General features: G+C 42.9%; 1 protein-coding gene across 5 annotated transcripts; it reads left to right on the top strand.

Annotated features, from left to right (window-relative positions):
* Positions 1-136: 136 nt before the first annotated feature.
* On the top strand, positions 137-13601 carry MSANTD4 (Myb/SANT DNA binding domain containing 4 with coiled-coils). Of its 5 annotated transcripts, none has more exons than XM_084842700.1 (3): positions 137-274; positions 8553-9044; positions 10457-13601. In XM_084842700.1, exons 2-3 carry the CDS (start codon positions 8580-8582, stop codon positions 11030-11032), a joined length of 1041 nt encoding a protein of 346 aa, XP_084698826.1. In that variant the 5' UTR covers positions 137-274; positions 8553-8579; the 3' UTR covers positions 11033-13601. The 5 variants fall into 5 exon arrangements, with proteins under 5 accessions (XP_084698826.1, XP_084698823.1, XP_084698824.1 ...); XM_084842697.1 differs by lacking the exon at positions 137-274 and adding an exon at positions 311-352; XM_084842698.1 differs by lacking the exon at positions 137-274 and adding an exon at positions 311-7567.
* Positions 13602-24805: the final 11204 nt, after the last annotated feature.

Genomic DNA, 24805 nt, shown 5'->3' with positions numbered 1-24805 from the left:
GGGGAGGCGGGACGGCGAGCAAGAACCTCTCGCGCTTCTTGCATTCGCGGCCAATGATAGTGGCCGCCTCCGGTGACGAGCAGCTGCTCGGACCAACAGCCGGGAGTTAAGGAGTGGGGCGCGGCGCGAGGGAACGCGGGAGGGAGGCGAGCGGCGGGCGAAGTTGCGCGAGCGGGGAAAAGGGGCGGGCCAGGGGAAGGCGGTTGGGGCCGCTGAGGAGCGCGAGCCGCTGACGAGCGCGCGGCGCGGCCCAATAGGAGCGCCGCGTGGATGGGTGAGTGACAAGCGGGCTCGCCCGCGGCAGGGGGGTGGGTCAAAAGGCCGGCGTTCGGAGGGGGAGCGTTGCGCGCAGGTGAGTCGCTTTTGCGCTACTGAGGGAGGGTGGAAAGGAAGGGGAGAAGGAAGGGGCGGAGCCGCGTCGGGCAGATCCTCGCGCCCTGCTCGTGAGGGGAGCCCGGGCTCTCGCCTCTGCCCCCCCCTTGCCTTCGTTCACACGCCGCTGTTTTCCGAATAGGCTTCGTTGCTCCCCCCCCCCCCCCCGAGGCTCAGCCGCTGACGTGAGGGTGTAGGAGCCGCTCCTTCCGCCCCCGTCGGCTGAGGGGAGGCAGGCGCGCCTCCCTCGCCAGCGCCGAGGAAACGCAGAGCCGCAGTGCTGGAAGGGGCCTGCGAGACCGTCGAGTCCAGCCCCCTGCGCAAGGCAGGAACCCCAGCCAGAGCCAGGGAAATACCCCCTCCCCCCCCCGCCAGCTCTGAGAACACCGCACTTTCGAATCCAAGGAGAAGGGCGGACTCCCGTTCCCCTTCCCCAGCCCCTAGTCTCCCCAAGCGGTCGAAATAGCTGGCTCAGTCCTGACTCCTGAGGTGGTGGAATGGACTGTTCCACCGCAGGTAGGGGGGGTGCTGTTTTTGTTACGTATTCCGGTGGATTCGTAGCCTGCTTCTGGACGAGAGAGCTGGAAGTGGCATGCAGCGTTTAGAGAATGCTATGGATGCTCGGAGAACCACACGTGCGAAACAAACACCACCAGCCCCTCTGGAGCAGGAGCCACTGTCTGGTGGCAGCCCTTCCCACAGGGCAGTTGGTGACAGATGGGGAGTGGGAAGGGTTGTATCTGGAGCAGCCACTGATGTCTTCTTTGCCTGTGTTCCTTCCCTGTATACATTTTTATTTTTAATGATCTCGTATGATGTTTATACACACGCATCCTGCAAGCAGAAAGCCAGCACATCAGGAAGGAAGGTCATGGGGCGACTCACCCTGCTGAGTTAGTTTTCTACTTGCAAGGAGTTTTTCAGGGAATCGTTTAAAAAGTGGTTTCCCACTCCCACCTGAAGTGATACAGCCCACTCTGTTCTGCCACATCTGTAGCTCTAGGCTCAGGTTTGAAGTCAGCCATCCAGGTAAAACAACAACAACATATTTTAATTTCCCCGACGTTCTCTAAAGGCAAATGATTCAGACTTTGGATTCAGAACAAATGATTCAGACTTTGGATTCAGCCTGTAGCCCTCTAGATCAGTTTCAAATTTGACCAGGGTGATTTGGGATGTAATCCATGTAGATCCATGACAGTCTCCCTGAACCAAGAGTTACAACCTGAGATTACCAAACTTCATTGCCATCTCCGGTTTATTCTCAAATTTAGGATGATTCTTCATCAGTATTGTGGGCAGAGGGTAAATTCTTTGTAGTTGCACAATGATCAAGAGAGTACTGAAGTGTGCTTAAAGGGGACTCTGAAGATTATGACTGGACTGGATCTTGGAGCAGAAGAAAAATCTAAAAAAATGATTATGATATTCAGTACTGACAATATGAACCAGGAAAAGAACTTCAAGTATATCTATGGAATGTTAAATTCTAAGTTAGCTACTGCTAATCAAGAAAGATATGTTGGAATTATGGACAGCTCCTTGTGAAAACATCAATGCAGGCATCACAATGATTTTTTTAAATAAAGTTTTTACATAGATTGTTTGGACATACAGAACTTGTCAGTTTTCATTCTACATTTGGCAAATCTCTGTGTGTGTGTTGTCAAAAGGAGGGATCATGAGGGATTTCTGGCTGAGGAAAGGCTATGAAGTCTTAGTTTTGAAACTTACTGTTTTTATTTATTGTTACATTTACATCCTGCTGTTTTTCATCTTGCAAGGAACCAAGGCGGCTTACATGATCCCCCTTCTCTTCATGTTATTCTCACAACAAGCCTGTGAGGTAGCTTAGGCTGAGAGTCAGTGACCGGCCCATAGGCATCCAGTGAGCTTCATGGCTTGATGGGGACTAGAACCTGGATCTCCTGAGTCCCAGTCCAACCCTAACCATGATAGAGAAAAGCAAATATAGGGTAGTATCCAATGCAATACTAATGCTAATTTAATTTACTTTGCTCTAGCTGACGCAAATGCTGTTGGTGTTGCGCTACAGGTCGTTTACGTGAGCACAGTGTCATTTACATTAGCAGTGCTGTTGCATTGCATACTGCCCATTAAATATAATACTGGAGAGAGCACCTAATGAAACTTAGATACAGTGGCCCAGGTCCACAGAAAAGTATTTATACTTAAAATCAATTTCAACCAGATTTAAGTGTGCCTAACCTTTTCTGGATCTGGATGAGTAGGTTTAAAATAAAAGACATCTTTCATAAAATAGACATGATCTGTGCAAGTTATTCTAAGCAGAAGATTATTATGATGTTGAATAGCCATGTTGAAAAAAGTAGCCATGTTGAAAAAAGAGTAAATGCAAAATATGACAATAGTAGCAACTAGCAGTATAACCATGAAATAGGGATCATAGGATACTAAAAGTAGAGAATAGTAATTATCAAGGCTGCCCACACAATCATCAAAGCGGGAGAACCAGGCAACTTTTTATAAGCCCTCAACTACAGTTAGCCTTTTATAATTTATATCTTTAATCCTAAGCATGTTCTGCTGAAATACATTTTCTCAGTCCCATTGAATTAGGATCTGAAGGCTCAGTTGGGCTGTAAACTTTAAAAATGTGGACCTTGACCAGATAAAGTTACTTTTAAGTTGCTTTAATTTTAATGAGATAAATTTAAAGCATATGTTGACCAATTGGTGCCAGTAAGAACATTTTAATTTGGATTGAATTGTGCTCACGATAATTTATTTGTTATGACATCCAGTCTTGATTGTCAATCATAGTTCAAATTTGTTGTTGTTCAGTCGTTCACTCGTGTCCGACTCTTCGTGACCCCATGGACCATAGCACGCCAGGCCTTCCTGGTAGTTCTCAGTTCACATACTGCTGAAACCTAGCTTGTTGGATTTTGAGCATCACCTTGCTGGCATGTGGAATGAGCGCAATTGTGCGGTAGTTTGAACACTCTTTGGCGTTGCCCTTCTTTGGAACTGGAATGTAAACTGACCTTTTCCAGTCTTGTGGCCACTGTTGAGTGGTCCAAATTTGTTGGCATATTGAGTGCAGCACTTCAACAGCATCATCTTTTAGGATTTTAAATAGCTCAGCTGGAAGACTGTCATCTCCGCTAGCTTTGTTGTTACTAATGCTTCCTAAGGCCCACTTGACTTCACTCTCGAGGATGTCCGGCTCAAGTTCAGTGACCGCACTATCATGGCTATCAGGGACATTCAGATCTTTCCTGTATAGTTCTTCTGTGTATTCTTGCCACCTCTTCTTAATCTCATCTGCTTCTGTTAGGTCCCTGCCTTCTTTGTCCTTTATCATGCCTGTCTTTGCACAAAACGTTCCCTTGAGGTCTCCGATTTTCTTGAAGAGATCTCTAGTCTTTCCCATTCTGTTGTTTTCCTCGATTTCTTTGCACTGTTCATTTAAGAAGGCCTTCTTGTCTCTCCTTGCTATTCTCTGGAACTCTGCATTCAGTTGGATATATCTTGCCCTTTCTCCCTTGCTTTTTGCTTCCCTTCTTTCCTCAGCTACTTGTAAAGCCTCATCAGACAGCCACTTGGCTTTCTTGCATTTCTTTTTCTTTGGGATGGATTGAGTTGCTGCCTCCTGAACAGTGTTACGGACCTCCGTCCATAGTTCCTCAGGCACTCTGTCTATCAGGTCTAATCCCTGAAATCTATTCCTCACCTCCACTGCATATTCATAAGGGATATGATTTAGGTCATACCTGAATGGTTTAGTGGTTTTCCCTACGTTCTTCCATTTAAGATGAAATTTTGCAACAAAGAAGCTCATGATCTGAGCCACAGTCAGCTCCAGGTCTTGTTTTTACTGACTGTATAGAGCTTCTCCATCTTTGGCTGCAAAGGACATAATCAATCTGATTTTGATATTAGCCATCTGGTGATGTCCATGTGTAGAGTCGTCTCTTGTGCTGTTGGAAAAGAGTGTTTGCTATGATCAGCGTGTTCTCTTGGCAAAACTCTATTAGCTTTTGTCCTGCTTCATTTTGTACACCAAGGCCATGCCTGCCTGTTATCCCGGTGAATTCTTGACTTCCTACTTTAGCATTCCAATCCCCTATGATGAAGAGGACATCTTTGTTTGGTGTTAGTTCTAGAAGGTGTTGTAGGTCTTCATAGAACCCATCAACCTCAGCTTCTTCGGCATCGGTGGTTGGGGCATAGACCTGAATTACTGTGATGTTGAATGGTTTGCCTTGGATTCGTACTGAGATCTTTCTATCGTTTTTAAGATTGTACCCCAGTACTGCTTTTCCCACCCTTTTGTTGACTATGAGTGCTACTCCATTTCTTCTAAGGGATTCTTGTCCACAGTAGTAGATATGATGGTCACCTGAATTAAATTCGCCCATGCCTGTCCATTTTAGTTTGCTGATTCCCAAGATGTCAATGTTCAGTCTTGCCATCTCATGTTTGACCACCTCCAGCTTACCTTGATTCATTGATCTGACATTCCAGGTTCCTAAACAATATTGTTCTTTACAGCATTGGGTTTTCTTTTCACCACCAGACACATCCACAGCTGAGTGTCGTTTCGGCTTTGGCCCAGCCGCTTCACTCTTTCTGGCGCTACTTGGAAATACCCTCTGCTCTTCCCCAGTAGTATATTGGACACCTTCCGACCTGAGGGGCTCATCTTCCGGCGTCATATCTTTTGGCCTTGTGATACGTTCTATGGGGTTTTCTTGGCAAGAATACTGGAGTGGGTTGCCATTTCCTTCTCCAGTGGACCACATTTTGTCAGAACTCTCCGCCATGACCTGTCCGTCTTGGGTGGCCCTGCATGGCATAGCTTATGGCTTCACTGAGTTACGCAAGCTACGCATAGTTCAAATATGTTCTTACAGATACATTATTTGTGTCTTATAGATTTCTACATAGCAACACACAATTAAGCCATGTCACCAGCATTGTTACAGTTCATACTGATTTGAGTCAAGCTCTGAAAAAGTGCTCCCAGATTAGATTTTTCCTCCCATGTTTCACTGAATGTTTTGGGCCATTATATGATTTAATAGTTAGAAAAATGTGAAAACATGACAAGTGTATTTTCAGTCTCTCAGAATTAAGTAGATATATATAATCTCAAATGAGTTTTCAGATTTCATGATTTATCAGAACTTCCCATCATTTTTTGAGAATGAATATTTTTGTATATATTTAGTGTCGTTAATGTGTGTGCTAGCTGTGAAATTCTACTTGTTAGAGGAAGCTCCTTAACTTTCTAGCAATCATTCTGTAAAAACAATTTTTTTTAACACAAGTCAAAAAGTCCATGTGAATGAGTTCCTGTGGTTTGTACCCTTTACTACTTCAGACCTGAATAATTTCCTCCTTAAAATGAGGAAAAAAGAAGAGCAAGACAAATACAATATAATGTAATGTAAAAAGAGCATTAGAAATTTAATTTTTAGGATGGAATTCTAACTAAGGATATCATGTACTGATCAGGTAACTTTAAATTTATTTTCTTCCCGCCAACATACTTGATCCTTAATGAATTCTTATTGTAATACTTTTACGGACACAAAGATACAGTAAATTGAGCTAAAGCGATATAATAATACTGTTGTACTCTCCATCAGAGCAGAGCGTCCCCATAAATCATGTTAACTTAAACTGCTGATTGCTTTGATCCATACATAGTCTAATAATTCATGATGGAAAATGGAACACAAGGAGCCACAGAAGTTATAATTTAGGGAGGAAATTCCAAAAAGCTTCAATTAACTGTGGAATATGTTCAGCCTCTCTGTCTCTGCGCATGTGTGTGTGTGTGTGTGTGTGTATGAATTAATGCTTCAGGGTTAATCCATCCTTTTATAAAAATCATCAACTTGGTAAATAAAAGGAAGAGATTATGTTTGTATCCTGGGTTTCTGATTCTCACCTTTTAAACAGATTTTTATTCTCCAGTCACTTCCGGAATGGGCGAGAGCTTAGGAGAGGAAAACTGAGTTGTGCTACCACCCAAATGTCATATTAAAGATACACAAATTTAAGAGCAGACTATTGGCATATTTACAATTGGCATATGGAACATACGGACATTAGAGGAGCCTTTCTGGATCAGGGCAAAGGGCACCTAGTCCAGCATCCTGTTTTGAACAATATACAGACAAGTGCTTCTGGGAAGTCCAGAGACAGGGAATAAAGGCTTCCATAGCCACTGCGGATTTAGCTGCCAATACACTATTGTAACAGTGCTCTTAAATGGCTTGCTTTGTCTCCATACAAATTACACAGAACAGAGTCTCGGGGGCCTTTGCCTTACCAGGAACAAAAGGGGAGGAGAGCTCAAAGGTGCACAGAAGACCATCAACTCTGAAAACTCTGATTCACTTCTTTCAGAGGAAACTCAATGTCTCCCACTTCATCTCAGTAACGTTACTGAGCAAGGAATTGGCTTCTGTGCATGTTTGGAGGCTCCTCCTCTTTCATTCCTTTATTTCAGGGGTGGGCATCTTGTGGTCCTCCAGATATTTAGGCCTACAAATCCCATCAGTCTTAGCCAGCATAGCCAATGGTGAGGCATGATGGGAGTTGTAGGCCACAACATCTGGAGGGCCACAAGTTGCCTAGCTATGCCTTCCTCTTTTCCTTCCTTTGCCTTAACCAAGCCAAACTTCATTTCTTCCTACCAGAAATCAAATATTTTTCTTTGCACCTAAGGCACCGCTTAAACTTGTGTTTTGGTGCCACTACAGTCACCTCCTGTTCCCTCCAGGTTGCTGGTTAACATGACTGGCAGCATCCACAATGATGAAGAAAATAAGCCAATAGCATGAGTTATATGGAGAACTCTAACAGTATAGATTGACAGCCTATAATATCAAAGTATGAACCTGCTATATACAACAGCATACTTGGAGAAATTTGACCCTACTTCTGGATGTGGAAACAGAAGGAAATGAGTGTAAAGAGGAGCTGCTTCAGGAGCGGGTGGTCTGCCAAAGAAAATATGAGCCCTTCACTCTAGCTCATATCTCCCTAGATTTTTCTGCACCCCTAGCCTCTGCAGACGCAAATCCAGTATATACAGAGACCATCACAGGAAACACACCTTTATCTTGCCTGGTACTTCAGAGACTGTGCCTCATGCTCAGCACTCCTTTGCACTACATAATTATTTCTGGTCAAGGTAAAATATGAATAGTTCTCTTAGGATGTGTCTGATCTGTCTGCTCCTAATTTCTCTATACTAAAACAATTCCTTTTAAAAACAGTGATGATGTGGCATGGTATTGCTGTGCCAGCATTGTCCCTACCAAGTACATAAACCCTGTAACCCACAGTGACAACAAAACAGCCCACATTTATCAGCACAGTCTGCAATCCCTGTGTATCTTGCAGATGCATAGATACAGCATATCCAAAGTAATTTAAAACAAGGTGCATGCAGACACTATGCAAACTAAAATTCAACATTGAGAATTTCAGAAGCTCTATTGACACTTATATCTGGTTTAATAAAATATATGCAAATGAACAAGTTTTGTTGCATAAGTTCAAAAACAGTATTAAACCATTTCCTACATTTTTCAAGTCTGTTTTATTGGATTGGTTGTAATTATATATGTGTTAATAGTGCATCTGTGATTGCATCTTTTTATTTTCAATGTTTAGTTTTGTCAAAATTGAGAAATGTCAGGATTTTATGTAGTGTATACACACTAACTATGTTTACATTATTACAAATATTTTTAAACAAGTGTCTGATGGCTAAAACATTCTGGAGCAAAAGCATCTAATTCAAAAGACAGTTAGTTTTGGTTAGCCAACATCAGACACTTTTTGTCCTTTAGATAAAACCCATGTGCCACATAAAGTTAACTATTTCTGCTATGTATTTTATTTTTTGAAAAAAGATACATTATTTTTGTCAACGAAATTAAGGCTCTCTTAATTCATAATAATTCTAAAATCAGCTCCATTAAATAATTACATTGGCTAAAATGCAGCCTGTACTTCTCTTTGACATTTACTTTGTTTGCTTTTTACTATTATGGTGTTTAAAGGGAGAAAGCTGAGATGTTGAAGTGGGAACTCACTGCTATGCAGGAACAAACTGAGTTCCAGGATTAATGTTAAGGATCAAAGGCACTAATCTCTTTTGTCTGCTACAGAACGAAGTACACTGAAAGTTGGAAAAAATGAAACAACTAAAAAGAAAAAGAAAAAGCAATTTTAGTGTTCAGGAAACTCAAACACTCCTTAAAGAAATCCGAAAGAGGAGGGAAGTGCTTTTTTCCAAACAACTAAATTCAACCATTAATGAGATGAAGCGGAAGGCTTGGGAGGAAATAGCGGAGTGTGTGAATGCTGTAGGTGAAGGAGAGCAAAGGACAGGGACAGAAGTCAAAAGACGATACCTTGATTGGAGGGCCCTTATGAAACGAAAGCGACTGAACACCAACATAAAGCTGGTGGGTGCTGGCTTTCACCTTCCTTCGTCTGATTTGGATGACTCTCTCAATGAAGATATTGATGAGAAAATGGGGTTTCCAAATGAATTTAGTTTTGAATGGCAGAATATCACAGACTTCAGAGAAGCAGGCGGGTCATTAACAGAGGTCAAAGTGGAAGAGGAGGAGGAGGAAGATCCACAGAGTTTTGAAGTAAGTAGTTTCCTGTACAGTAGATTATTTAATATGCGTAAATTACCAATTGCAAACCTTCCTAGCTGAACTACTATATCATTTCCAATGTACAGTAACAATTCACCCTAGAGTCCCTTAGATTTGATGAGAAAGCGATCTTAATTATTGTCCCTGCACATAGTTTGGATAATAAAGGTACATAGTGACGTGACCTTAATGTTTGTTCTACCCCTTCCTTCCCCCAGAGACTCACAAAATCCTCAGCCTGAGCCTCTTTCAGAAGTGATACAAGACATTTCTACTTGAGCTGGTGGCTAGGATTGGACTTTTAACTAGGAATGACTTTTTAGTGTGTATATATTTAGCTTGGTTTGCAACTGGAAGATTTATTCTGCATTGCAACAGATTTCAGATTTTAGTGATGGGTGCAGATTAGAATTTTTAACAAGTTCTGACATTTGTGTAAAGAAATTCTGTTTCTTAGGGTGCAGTCAGATTTAGTGACTGTTCTGCTGAGTACTTCTACTTCTCCTTTCCTTGTATTGCATGGAATGCATTTGTTATTCCAGGGATAAGCAACATGGTGCCCATGGGCACCAGTGTGCTTCCAGATACCTTCCCTGGTGCTCACTGAGACACCCTATTCCTTCCAATTTTGATTTAAAGATCTTTTTATATTTTCCTACTGGTAGTTGGGCTTGCTTCAAAGCAAAGTGGGAGCTTCTAGCTGCTGTCATCTTAATTTCCCATGAATGCCCCTGGGCAGGTTACTGGTCCTTTGCAACTAGCCACGCCCACCCACAGCAGTCCATTTTATGATTATGACCAGTTTCTCAAATTTCCAAATGTGTCCATGAGCCCAAACAGTTGCCTATCTCTGTTTTAGTAAGATGTAAAATCTGTATGGAGTTTAAAGCATGTTTTTGATAGACAGCTGATGTCACCTTACCATCATACTCCTGGAGACATTTCAGGCTAAAATTAGAAGCTATGGAGATGATGTGGTGGCAGGTGCAAGCCATAGCATGTATTTCCTCCCCCTCCCTCCCCAGTAATATTTAGTAAACAATAACATGCTACATGATAGTATTGTGTTGCAAGCTTCTCCACTAAGCAGCAGCCGATGGACAGATGTAGGGAAGCTTGCAAGGTGATGATGTCTCGTCATGGATTTTAGTTTAGTAAATGTACTTTTAGTAGAGAGAGAAGAGGGTAAGGCATAATGCTGTTGTGTTTTAGAGCAGCCACACCATTTTCACAACACGCATTTTTCAGCCTCAAATTATGCTAGTACTCTTTCTCTGGAAATGCAACAAGCATAAATGTGTGGGCTGTCCCTGGAAACTGTGGGTCCTCTTACTTTATTTAAAGATAATGGGTGTATCTTATCTATCATGGAACAACGCTACATTTCTGATTAATTTCCTTAGTTTCCTACTGAGGAAGAAGAGGAGATTCTATCCTCAGTGTTGCCAGATTCCAAAAAGGAAAGTGACCTTCCTGATTTCACCTACATTGAAGAATTTGGTAATCTAAGCTCTGCTCAAGCTAGGCTGGCCTATGAGGATTCCCATTTGCTGATTAGCTTGGAGAAACAGAAACTAGAGCTGGAGAAACAGCGACTGCATATTGAAGCAGAACGACTGCAAGTTGAGAAGGAGCGCCTGCAGATCGAAAAAGAGAGATTGCGACACATTGACCTGGAGCATGAGAGGCTTCAGGTGGAAAAGGAGCGGTTACAGATTGAGCGAGAGAAACTAAGGCTTGAGGCTCAGCATGCTGAAAAACCTGCCCTGGAGAATGACCACAGCCAGTCTGAAAAAACTGTTTTGCAACCTTTGGATCTAGAAATGGAAAAACTGAAAATTGAAAAGGAGCGCTTGCAGCTCGAGAAGGAGAGGCTGCAGTTCCTGAAGTTTGAATCAGAGAAGTTGCAAATTGAAAAAGAACGTTTGCAAGTGGAGAAAGAGCGCCTTCGAATTCAGAGGGAGGGGCACTTGCAATGAACTTGGGGAAACCACAATTAACAATGCTGTGCTTTGCTGTTTGTACTTTTCTTAAAGGGTGGCTTGATTTCAGTAAAAGTGTTAGATAGTCTGGTCTTCAAAGCATTTCACCATTTATGAAAACCCTGCTTTACATTGCTTTGATACTTAAATCTCAACAGTACTTTTTTTGTTTGTTTTTTGGCCAGAGTTGAACATTCATGTGTTCAGGTTTTAAAAGAAGCTGAGAAATGGTGCTCAGTAAGTCAGTGTGCCTGTATAAATAGAGCTTATGTGTGAAATTGCGTTGCAGTGTAAGAGAAGTGTTAATGTCCTCTTGCATTATGTTCTGTTGTATAGCTTTAGTCCACATTACGGATCAAAGCTTAGCTGTATGTTGTCGTTTTAAACGTGTTATTCTAAATCCATAGGAGCCTTCAACATAAATTTGTATTTGATCTGAAGGAATGAGGTTAAAGCTAGGTCTTGCGCATTACGTAGTGTTAACCCTGAAAGTAATGCCTTTTAATATGAGGTGTGTTTTTCTCAGGAGGAATTTCAAAAGGTCAAGACTTTGAAGCTCTCACTAGTTTTCCTACTCAGTATGTTTGCTTGTAGAAAAAGAATAAATGAAGCTTCATGTATGAAAACACATATTTCACAATTTATTTCTAAGCCAGACCGTAGAACCTCTGGCTTCTATAGATAACTTTGGTAGCCCACTGTGAGCTTAAAGTGTTTGAGCAGGAATATATCTTGTGAGATTTACATAGGTTATTTGTACATGTCAGTTTATTTATATCACTATGTAATTACTTTTATTTTGCAAATAAAGTGTTATTTGTTATTACTGAAATAAGTGTGACTCTACAGTGGGAGGAAAACCGGGCCTATTGCAGATTATTGTATTCCCTATACCTACTAATTTTAAATTAAAGAATCAAAGCTCTGAATCTTAGTTAATAGTATTAAAAGTTGATCTGTCTGATGCTTTGCCAACACAAGTACACTGGCAACTTGTATTACTGGTGTTGCAACGGGGTGGAGAATGGCATACATCGACTGGGATTTCACTGTTGCTTCTGCCATTACCCATATGAGCAGTCTGTTGTCAAAGACCGCAACTGTTGTGTCTTCACTAGTCGCTAGGTGCACTTCAATTCCGTATGTAACTAGACTGTGGAAAACTGTGCCTGGTGCTCCCACTTTCTTTCTCTAATTGTACTACTCAGTCATCAGTCAGTTGGTTCATAAGGCGTAAAGCAGAGTTGCCAGTTCATTTCATGCTGTGTAACGCAATACTTCTAGGCTAGTAATTACATTACGCTAGGCTTATGATCCATCCTGAGATAGCTCACTCTTGATGGATGGTACCATCAAAAGTGCAGAAGAGCTAGAATGAGAAGGAGGAAGGCTAAAATTTTAATTTGGCTCTTCTGTCCATTTAGTAGTTTGAACACTGCTTTTCAGTGGAATAGTTATCTCATGGAGATGGGCTAAGAAGATTAAGGGAATGAGAGCTACCAGAGTTACATGTGCTGCAAGTCAATTTTAACTTTTTTAAAGTTCTGGTTTGGAAAACAGTGCTGTTAAGTGATTGTTTTCATAAGTGACAGGGAAGCTTATAGCATTTTAATAGAATCCATTTTAATGGAAACAATTCATAATGTTGCAAACAAGCCATGTCATTTAAGTTGGGGGACCATCATAAATTTGCAACATGGTTGTAGCAGCATTTGCTGTCATCCCCCCACCCCCATTTGGAAAAATTGCAGTGGCCACATCTATATCTCTTTTATTTGTTGGTGGTGGTTCATATAAATGGTCCCTTACGTGAGCATGGCCTAGTTGCAAACCAGATGGTGGCCCTGCCTTCTGCCTGATGTTTGCTTGAAGGCTGATGGCATGTACAAACTGGTCCTTGGTAGGAGTTTAGGTATTTTCACTGATGTTTGCACTCAGAACCTGATTCCCATCACTTTGTTTCTCAAATACAGTTTGAATTTAGGGAGAGTTCACAGTTACATTATTTCTGTGATAAGGATGCAATCCTATGGTCCCTGCAAGGGCATCTCAGAGGTCATAGGTTACCGTGAACACCCCCCTCCACAGGTGGAGATGGAGGTCTACCTGCAGAGAATGAGGGCCACTGAGGAGGTTCTGGCTTGATGGTGGTGGAAAGCTCTGCCATTCTCATTGCTTTTACAGCAATATGGACAAAAAAGAAGCAACTTGGGGGAGGCTTTGTATCAAAGCCCCCTCTTTCCCCAAAACTGAGGTAAAACTACACCAACCCTGGGAAGAAAAAGGAGAAACAGCCCCTCCCACCTTCTGCCCTGCCCAGCACAAGCCCGATAGGGCTAAAGTGGTGGCTTCTCCACCACAGACTCTCGCTTTCCCTGCATTGGATTGCTAGGTAAAGATGATAAATAGATCTTCTATCACCAAGTGTGATAGATCTTTGGAAGTTTCTGTCTCTTGCCCAACCAAATTATCAAGCAAAGGGTTACCAGGGAGATGATAAATTCATTGAGGACTGATGGGTGAACAGGGCTTGAGCCCATGGAGATTGATGAGGTGTCCTATACATAATGATTTTCTGACAGTAGTTTTAACTATGGTAGAGCATGGGACCATAGTTAAAACTACTGTCAGAAAATCATTATGTATATGACACCTCATCAATCTCCGTGGGCTCAAGCCCTGTTTACCTGTCAGTCCTCTACTATGGTAGAGCATGGGATATGAACTTGAGCACACTCCGGGAGAGAGCGGAGGACAGGAAGGCCTGGCGTGCTATGGTCCACGGGGTCACGAAGAGTCGGACACGACTTAACCACTGAACAACAACAGAGCATGGGACAGTGTTCTCTATGATCAAATGTGTTTGTATAGAAATACTGGTAATTATGTCATCAATTATCACTGGGAGCAAGTGTGGTATGGTGTGGGTCCTAGACAAGGGAGACAGTGATTCAAAGCCAGGCTCAGACTAGAGATGTTGCTGAGGCTCAGAAATGTGCATTTTGGGGACTCATAATACTGGAATATGAGGTGAGCGTTATAACTATAATTCTTCTCCAGCTCAGATTGTCATTCAAGCTGGAGAAGAATTCAACTCCTCCCTGCCTTACCCACCTATTGCCCAAATCCATTCCAACCCATCCACCAACAACCCTCAAACTCCTTCCCTTTTCCTTCTACCAACTTACAGGCAGTTGCTGATGTTCTGGCAGCAGGAAGTGGGAGACAGAAAAGAAGAGAGTGAGTTTCCCTTTGCTTCCAGCTGACCTTATGAGCAGAGGACTTACCTTCTTTCCTTCCCCCTGCTTGCTGCTGTGGCTGGAGCAACAGCCAAGCAAGAGGATGGTAGGAGATTCAGGAGGTTGGGAGGGAAGGGAATTTGGGGTCTTATGTGTGGGAGGGCAAAGGAGGCTTTTGGGAAGGTGAAGAAGGGGGAAGAGATCTGGAAAGCACATGAGGGTGGGGGTCCACTGAGTGACTGAATGAATTCAGACTGGCAGGTTATGCTGAGCTGTTTCCTAATTTTGGAGGGAACTCAGTTTATTCTGACCCAATCTAATTTGAACCATGTGGGGAGTCATCCATCACTAGTTCATACATGGATCTCCCTATGGGAACATGGAGTAATTGCTGTGAGGAGCAAATGGTGGTGGTTGGGCAATGTACACCACCTGAAAAAGAGTGGGATAAAAATATAATTAGTACATGAATAAAAAAGGTGTTTTATCATCCCCAGTATTCATTTTTGTAAAAGAGTCTGTCCATTAGAAGCACATCTGAATATTATCCATGGTTTATCACTCATGCTAATCTTATCACTGTGGATCAGGTGGAGAATAGCTTCTCAGTGAGGTAATATACTGCTGATAATATTTTGTTGTATACATGGAAATATGGGAGCCTATGAACTGAGCTGCTGTATAATATATCATACTCATTTTTAAGCCAGGTGTAAAATACTCTTGAAAGCATCAACCCTTCCAAATCTCTTTCACCTTGATGAAAAATAAATCACCTTGGAGAACCAAGCTTAGAAGTCTTTACATTTTAATATTTGCTGCTAATGTATGTTGATGTCTTCAAATGCCCTGGAGCCTCAACTCGTCTGTTTATCAACAGAACAGATTTGAATGGCTGACAGCAGAAGTATCTTATCTGCGCCATTCTGACAGCCTGCTTCCTTCCATAACCAGGAAAAACGTAGGTGAGATTCACATCTCAAGCTCCCTTGTCAACCTGGAGCAAGACTGTGAATGCTGACATTTACACCTGTGCGAGATAAGAATCTGGCATGCCGATTCAACCCGCCACACTAGAACCTGGGGGCTGGTTGCCCATTCACCAGCTAAAGATCTAGTGGTATACATGCCAACCCCACTGTGTATATGTGATGTGTGATGTGACAACTATGTGAGTACAGAAAGGACAAACATAGCCCCAACTGGTGCACTACTAGAGTCAACTTAGCCCTGACTGTTTTTTGGGGGGCTGCATTATTATAGTATTCCTAAGATTATTACTTTTTTCCACATTTCAAGTTACATTTCCCAATTACAAATTTTATCTTCCCCGCCTCAAACAATGTCTTCCGGAATAAAAAGAAAGTTCCCCATTAGTTTTCTGAATAGTTACATAGGAAGCTGCCTTATACTGAGTCATGCGATTGGTCCACCTAGCCCAGTACTGTTGACACTTCCAAATCCCGGGAAGTACTAGTTCCCCTCTGCTCAGCACTGGTTAGGCCTCATCTGGAGTACTGTGTCCAGTTCTGGGCACCACACTTTAAGAAGGATGCAGACAAACTGGAGAGGGTTCAGAGGAGGGCAACAAAGATGATCAGGGGACTGGAAACAAAGCCCAATGAGGAGAGACTGAAAGAACTGGGCATGTTTAGCCTTGAGAAGAGGAGACTGAGGGGAGATAGGATAGCGCTCTTCAAGTACTTGAAAGGTTGTCACAGAGAGGAAGGCCAGCATCTGTTCTCCATCATCCCAGAGTGCAGGACACGGAATAATGGGCTCAAGTTACAGGAAGCCAGAGTCCGGCTGAACATCAGGAAAAACTTCCTGACTGTAAGAGCAATACGACAATGGAACCAATTACCTGGGGAGGTGGTGGGCTCTCCCACACTGGAGGCCTTCAAGATGAGGCTGGACAGCCATTTGTCAGGGATGCTCTGACTTGGATTCCTGCATTGAGCAGGGGGTTGGACTCGATGGCCTTGTAGGCCCCTTCCAACCCTACTATTCTATGAATCTATTCTATGAATCTATGACACTGGCTGGCAGCAGCTCTCCAGGGTTCCAGGCAGGATTCTTTCCTCGCCCTGCCTGCAGATGCCGGGGATTGAACCTGGGACCTTCTGCATGCAAAGCAGGGGCTCTGCCACTGAGCCATGGCCCCTCTCTGCTTAAAAACAGAGGAGACCTGGAGAGCCTCGTCATGGAGTTCTGTAATAAGGGTGCCATCACTTAAAAAACAAACAGCTCATCATGCCGATCGATCTCACCTCAGACAGCTCATGTGGACTACTCATTTGAGTATTCCTAAAATGCTTCAGGAAGTATTCTTGCCTTAACTCTTTGGGCAAATGGTTACCGGTTTTCACCTTATAATTGACAATGTGTGTTTAGCTTTTGCTTTAATTTAAACTTCTTAAGCTGTGAAACAAGATGAATTCAATTCTGAGCAGTAATCACAACAGTGTTTGCTTGCTCCCACCCTAAGAGTCAGAATCCAAGTGGATTGCTATGATATTATTTACCAACCGTGCAATACTGCGCATGACTACTCAGAAACAAGTCCCACTGAGTTCAATAGAATTTACTGCCAGGTAAGCAGGTATATATTTGCAGCCTAAAGCACTTGTCTTGGTAGGGTTAGGCTAGCAAGCTTTTGAGCTGAACAGAGATCTTCAAGCAGGTTCTGTGCAACACAGCAGCTCACTGTGCTTCCGTCAGGCACTGCTTCGATTTATCCAAAAGTTTAATTCTAACATGAAGTCTAACATGGAACAGAGAAAAATATCATATAGGAATCAATGTTAAAGATTGAAAGACATTTCCAAAAACCAGTCTGGTGCTAAAAAAGCATTCTTTGCATCTCCTCTCTGTAATCTGTTGTTTAACTTACCTCAGTTCCTGATATCATGGCATGGAGCTTTCCCACCCCACAGTCTGTTAATCCGGCACTGAAAGGGCTAAGTAATTTTGCTGACAGAAGATTGAAGAGGCTGCTTCAAACCTCAGATGGCTAATTTGATCTGGCGTGGTGGGATAATCTGAGGGTTTTGGGGAGACCTACAAAAAGACCACCTAAAAGAGCCCAGACCAATGGGCAAAAAGACCCCGGACTTGTGGTTTTGTGTTAACTAATGTTATGGCACTATAACACCTCTGACTCAAAGCTAACAGAGAGCTTACACTGGAAAAGCACAGTAGACTTTGCTATACTGTGCACATTCTCTCTCCAGAGCAATCGCAGGTCAATAGTGGGCTCCGCTTTGGTTAAGACCTTCCAGCTGCTGATAAGAGGAGCATTGATGCACACTCAGACATCAATTAAGAGGGAAAACCTTTGCTGACTGGCTCATGTTATGCACCTGCAATGATATAAGATGGCTACAGTGTCCTTACTCGATGCCTGTTAGATTGGGTAGCCATAACAATGGTATGAACAATGGCTGGGAAGAGGCGCAGATCATGTAGATGATTTTCTTAATTATCTTGATTTTCTTAATTATTTTTGTATGATTTTCTTAAAGCATTTAATATGTTTCAGTGTACTCTTGAGTCTGTGGGTAACCAAACCTGTTCGGACTTGGCTTGGTTACCCACTGGGGTTTCTCTCAAACCCAATTGGTATAGGTTCTGAAGCTGAACAGGACCAAATTAAACATGGTCAACATCATTAGCTGTCATTATTTGGGTAGGGAAAAACTTGGTGTCATGACATCAGGGCCTGAGACACATTAAATAGCATGTTACAGAGGGAGAGGGGGAAGCTTAACACAGGGCTGCTATTTTCACCAGTGTAATTTGAAATTTGCATTAATATTACCTTCAGATGTATTTTTACTTGTTGTAAGCCACTTTGGCTGTTCTATACAGAAAAAATGGTATAAAATACTACTACTACTACTATTGCTAATATTATTAACACCAACAACATACTATACAATGCGGTATAGTTCTGCCTTAAGCTAGATAGAAGCAGGATAACTTGTGCCTCCATAAGTAATTTCAATGAACAAGGATATTCAAGCAAACCTAATACAGCTGAATTGACTACTTCTATTTTCTGTCTTTAATCAACCAATTAGATTGGTTAAAAAACAAAACGCAACCTTTGAATGAGCTAACAAGGTGTCCCCAAGGGGTTGTTTTTGTTGTTGTTTAAATTGGGTTGGATCCAGACTTAGTCATGCTTAGAATTGTTGTTGTTGTTCAGTTGTTCATTCATGCCCGACTCTTCGTGACCCCATGGACCATAGCACGCCAGGCCTTCCTGTCCTGCGCTCTCTCCCGGAGCGTGCTCAAGTTCATATTCATTGCATCGGTGATGCTATCTAGCCATCTCATCCTCTGCCGTCCCCTTCTCCTTTTTCCTTCAGTCTTTCCCAGCATCAGGGTCTCTTCCAGAGAGTTTTCTCTTCGCATTAGGTGGCCAAAATATTTCAGCTTCAGCTTCAGCATCTGTCCTTCCAATGAGCAGTCAGGGTTGATTTCCTTTAGGATGGACTGATTTGACCTCCTTGCAGTCCAGGGCACTCGTAAGAGTCTTCTCCAGCACCACAGTTCGAAAGCATCAATTCTTCGGCGCTCAGCCTTCCCTATAGTCCAGCTCTCACAGCCATACATTACTACTGGGAAAACCATAGCTTTGATTAGACGGACCTTTGTCGGCAAGGTGATGTCTCTGCTTCTTACTATGCTGTCTAGGTTTGCCATAGCTTTCCTCCCAAGGAGCAAGCGTCTTTTAATTTCATGGCTACAGTCACCGTCTGCGGTGATCTTGGAGCCCAAGAAAGTAAAATCTGTCACTGCTTCCATTTCTTCCCCTTCTATATGCCAGGAAGTGATGGGGCCAGATGCCATGAACTTAGTGTTTTTAATGTTGAGTTTCAAACCAGCTTTTGCACTCTCCTCTTTCACCCTCAACAAGAGGCTCTTGAGATCCTCTTCGCTTTCTGCCATTAGGGTGGTATCGTCTGGATATCGGAGGTTGTTGATAATTCTCCCGGCAATCTTAATTCCGACCTGTGATTCATCCAACCCGGCATTTCTCATGATGTACTCTGCATATAAGTTAAATAAGCAGGGTGACAGTATGCAGCCTTGTCGTACTCCTTTCCCAATTTTGAACCACTCGGTTGTTCCATGTCCGGTTCTTACTGTTGCTTCTTGACCCTCGTACAGGATTCTCAGGAGACAGGTAAGGTGGTCTGGTACTCCCATCACTTTAAGAATTTGCCACAGTTTGTTGTGATCCACACCATCAAAGGCTTTAGCGTAGTCAATGAAGCAGAAATAGATGTTTTTCTGGAATTCTCTTGCTTTCTCCATGATCCAGCGAACGTTGGCGATTTGATCTCTAGTTCCTCTGCCTCTTCTAAACCCAGCTTGTACTTCCGGTAGTTCTCGGTTCGCATACTGCTGAAGCCTAGCTTGTAGGATTTTGAGAAAACCTTGCTGGCATGTGAAATGAGCGCAATTGTGCGGTAGTTTGAACACTCTTTGGCGTTGCCCTTCTTTGGAATTGGAATGTAAACTGACCTTTTCCAGTCTTGTGGCCACTGTTGAGTGTTCCAGATTTGTTGGCATATTGAGTGCAGCAATTTCACAGCATCATCTTTTAGGATCTTAAATAGCTCAGCTGGAATACTGTCATCTCCGCTAGCTTTGTTGTTACTAATGCTTCCTAAGGCCCACTAATGCTTAGGAAGCATTAGTAATTAATGTTACTAATGCTTCCTAAGGCCCATGCCTGCCTGTTATCCCGGTGATTTCTTGACTTCCTACTTTAGCATTCCAATCCCCTATGATGAAGAGGACATCTTTGTTTGGTGTTAGTTCTAGAAGGTGTTGTAGGTCTTCATAGAACCCATCAACCTCAGCTTCTTCGGCATCGGTGGTTGGGGCATAGACCTGAATTACTGTGATGTTGAATGGTTTGCCTTGGATTCATACTGAGATCATTTTATCATTTTTAAGATTGTACCCCAGTACTGCTTTTCCCACCCTTTTGTTGACTATGAGTGCTACTTCATTTCTTCTAAGGGATTCTTGCCCACAGTAGTAGATATGATGGTCACCTGAATTAAATTCGCCCATGCCTGTCCATTTTAGTTCGCTGATTCCCAAGATGTCGATGTTCAATCTTGCCATCTCATGTTTGACCACCTCCAGCTTACCTTGATTCATTGATCTGACATTCCAAGTTCCTAAACAATATTGTTCTTTACAGCATCGGATTTTCTTTTCACCACCAGACACATCCACAGCTGAGTGTCCTTTCGGCTTTGGCCCAGCCGCTTCTCTCTTTCTGGCGCTACTTGGAAATTCCCTCTGCTCTTCCCCAGTAGTATATTGGACACCTTCCGACCTGAGGGGCTCATCTTCCGGCGTCATATCTTTTAGCCTTGTGATACGTTCCATGGGGTTTTCTTGGCAAGAATACTGGAGTGGGTTGCCATTTCCTTCTCCAGTGGACCACATTTTGTCAGAACTCTCCGCCATGACCTGTCCGTCTTGGGTGGCCCTGCATGGCATAGCTTATGGCTTCACTGAGTTATGCAAGCCCCTTCACCACAACAAGGCAGTGATCCATGAAGGGGATGCTTAGAATAGAACCACTGAAATCAGTGGGATTAAGTATGATCTACACTAGTGCTTTTTATCAATACTGAAGTGCATTGATAACTGCTGGGGCACATTACATATTCTGAATACCGCTTTTCTCCTGCTTTTTATTCCATATTATTCAAAATACTGTAACAGATATCACTGTGTGTGCTACAAGGTATAAGTGCTCAAGAAGCGTATAGTGTCACCGTGATGGCATCATATCGATATGACACAAGGTGTAGATCTGCCCTAAGTCTGGATCCAATCCATTATTTTTTTTAATACAAATACTTTAAAAAAACCTGCACATGGGAAACACTGTCTTAAAGGGACATCCCCCCTTTTCTCTCACACAGAAAGGAATGCCTCTTCTAAAACATAAGAACATAAGAGGAGTCATGCTAGATCAGACCATGATCCATCTAGTCCAGCAGTCTGTTCACACAGTGGCCAACCAGCTGTCCATGGGAAACCCACAACAGGACATGAGTGCAACAGCACCCTCCCACCCATGTTCCCCAGCAAGTGGTGTACATAGGCATACTAATACTGGAGGAAGCATATAGGCCATCAGGACTAGTAGCCAATGATAGCCTTCTCCAGGAATTTGTCCAATCCCCCTTTAAAGCCATCCAAGTTGGTGGTCATCATCACTCCATCTTGTGGCAGTGAAATCCATAGATTAACTATGTGCTTATGTGAAGTACTTCTTTAATATCTGTCTTGAGAGGGAGAAAAATGTCTCCCTATCCACTTTCTCTGCACCATGCATAATTTTGTGTGCCTCTATCATGTCTGCCCTTACTTGCCTCTTTTCTAAACTAAACAGTCCCAGAAGTTGTAACCTTTCCTTGTAGACGAGTTGCTCCAGCCTTGATAATTGTAGTTGCCCTTTTCTGCACATTTTCCAACTCAATAATACAATTTTTTAGGTGCAGTGACCAGAACTATACACAGCATTCCACATGTGATTGCACCATAGATTTGTCTAAAGGCAGTATGATATTGGCCATTTTATTTTTAATTCTTTTTCTAATTATATCTAACATGGACTTTGCCTTTTTCACACTGGGTTGACTTTTTCATTGCGCTGTCCACCAGAACTCCAAGATCTCTTTCTAGTAACTAACTGGTAGCTCAGATCCCATCAGCATATACATGAAGTTGGGATTTTTTGCCACAATGTGTATCACTTTACACTTGCTTACCTTGAACCAGATTTGCCATTTTAGTGCCCATTCACCCATTAATTACTAAACCCCATGCAATTAATCAACTAAGATTTCTTTAATCATATGACAGCCCTAATAACTTAACCCTTTCTCTTCCATTTCACTAGAGCCAAAGGGGAAGATAATATAAGAAGCCAGAAAGAGGTTGCTGCTTACTGGTGAAGTCAGAAAATGATTAACTGCTTATCTCCCCCAAATGCATTCCAGGCATAGTGTGCTCAGAGGACAAAACAGCCCTTCTCCATTGTGAAGTGCTCTAAGGAGGAGACGGTTTGTAGTCGGAGAAAGGGAGTGCTTAAACCATGCCCTGCTAGTCGCTTTTCCCTGAATCCTCACTCATTTTACTCACTTGTGGCTTTTCAGATCTGTGTTTGTGAAATGAACATGGGCCCAGTACATAGGTGAGGGTTAAAGCAATGTGGAGGGAATATGATTAATCACAATCATTATCATCATCATCATCATCATCACAAATGTGACCATTCCGAGGGAACTCTCAAGGGAGAAGGTGTAGTTTGCCCCTGAGGCTGTGATGCAAGCAAGGGTCCTGGGTGCTCAGGAAAGAACCATGTGAGTGTGAAACTGGGTGTCAGGGTGGAAACTGAGCCAATAGAGCCCCCAAGCTGTTCTGATTCTGAGGAGAAACAGCAATCCGTGGGAGAGGAGCTCGCTCATCTCTCACAAGCACAGCGGCTGGCAGATTCCTCCTGCTAGCATTCCTGAGAGAGATAGTGACCCTGGCAGTGAGAGAGTGCTGGAGGGGGGCTTGTTGGATGCTCGGCACAGATGCAGGGAGCGGCGGCAGATGGAGGGCGCAGAAAGGAGGCGTAGCGCTCGTTTGGCGCGCAAGCAACAGTCGCGTCCCGAGGACCCAAGGGAAAGAGGGAGGATCTCTTCCTAGCCCATAAGTTCAGGTTCTTCCCGTGGTTCTCCTTCAAACGGGGACCAACTGCCTTACCTGGAGCTTAGGCTACTCAGCTATCTTTTCCCAGTGCTGTTCTTTGCTTTGGCGCTAGCGACTAGTATTCTGAAAGAGTCATAAAGTAATAAAGGAATAAAGTCTTGGAAAGAATTCCTCGTCGTCTGTGTCCTGAGTCGGCTATTGGTGGGGACTTCAAGAGGCAGCTAGGGCGTTCCTGACACTGGGGCATTGTTTTCTGCTTATGCTGCCGCAGTCCCAAGCATTCTGAAGACACAACTGTTCAGCTAAAAGAAAAATAGTGGCTGGCCTCTTTGACAATGGGAAGTGCTACAGTGAAGAACGCACACTGATCTTGGTGTCGTCGTCCCCACCGCCCGCCCCCCCCCCACACGCACACACAGGGAGTGCTTCTTTGGATCCAAGACAGAGAAAGCAAATACGTCACAAATACAATTATAAATACATAGATACACAAATATATGCACATAAGTAAAGAATAAATATCAATATAAAAATGAGTTGGACAATCCTCAGTTCTATTGTGCCATGCGGCTCTCTGCCTCTTCTCATCTATTCACTAAGCCATTCCTCTGCAATCCCCCCCAAACCACTTATTTGACAACACTTGTGTTGAACTGCTGCCTTTGTCTTGCCCATACCTCCACTATGTAACTTGAGACTCCATACCATGCCTAGGAGCCAGGATACATTTATACCTAGTAGACTCTAACTAGAGGGATGCTGCTGAAAATCCTCCTTTTTCCTGCCATAATATCGAGAAGCACTCACCAGAGATATAGGATCACCGTGTTACAAGTTTCCTCATTCCTGTCAGCAGCAACAAATGACATGGAACAGAGGCAGGGAAACTCACTACCGAGATACTGGAGTAAGGCATCTTAAATGTTATAGCATCAAGGAAGGAGAGACTTATCAGAGAGCTAGCGTGGGGGTGGGAGTGGGCAGCATCTCTGTGGTAGGTGAAATGTGTTACCTGACATTTGTAATTCCCTAACTTTTCTCTTGTCTCTTGTTGATGGTATTATTTATTTAACTTCCCATCAGGATAAATTAAGCCTTCTAGACAAGGACTTGCCTGGTCTGACTAGTCTGTTCTATTATTATTATTATTCTCCTATTCTATTAGTTAATATTCTATTAGTTCTATTCATTCTGTAAGTAGTACGTAATTCAATAATTTCATAACTATTAATAGTAATAATTAGTACTACATCAGAGTTAAACAGCAGCAGTAGTAATTACTGCATTTGAGGTTAATGTGCAATGCAGAAAGTACACTGAGCTCAATTTTTGAAGGAAAGCCACACTATAAAGTTGATAAGGGAGAGGAAACAAGGGGACTTTGTCATACATTTGCGATACGCAAATACAAAATGGCGGTGCTACAGGGAAGGTGCTGGTTCTAGATTTTCTCTGTAGGTTTGGGTGTATTAGCAACGGCATGGGTTTGAGGAATGGTTATCTGTCCCAATAACATTTACACAAGAGAATGCCCTGCATTGCACTGAAAATGGCACCCCTATCGCATTCCTGTGGGTTCCTTGAAAAAAGAAAAAGGGTGGGATCTAAATAAACGAATAAAAAAGTAAAACCTGTGTCTAGCTGAACGTGGTCATTTCTGCATTCCAGCGTGTAACACTCCAACAGGAGCATGCAGCACAGGTGCACCGTTACCTATAGCCCGTACTGGTTTCCACACTGGACAGTATAAAATAAATCAGCAGCTTAATAGAGAAATGGATGGGCATTT

The sequence above is a fragment of the Heloderma suspectum genome, chromosome 3 (assembly GCF_057233095.1).
Source record: "Heloderma suspectum isolate Gila_16-S chromosome 3, 16-S_ref, whole genome shotgun sequence".
NCBI classification, from domain to species: Eukaryota; Metazoa; Chordata; class Lepidosauria; order Squamata; family Helodermatidae; genus Heloderma; species Heloderma suspectum.
The sequence above is the reverse complement of the archived record's forward strand: the minus strand, read 5'-3'. Positions and strand labels throughout refer to the sequence as shown.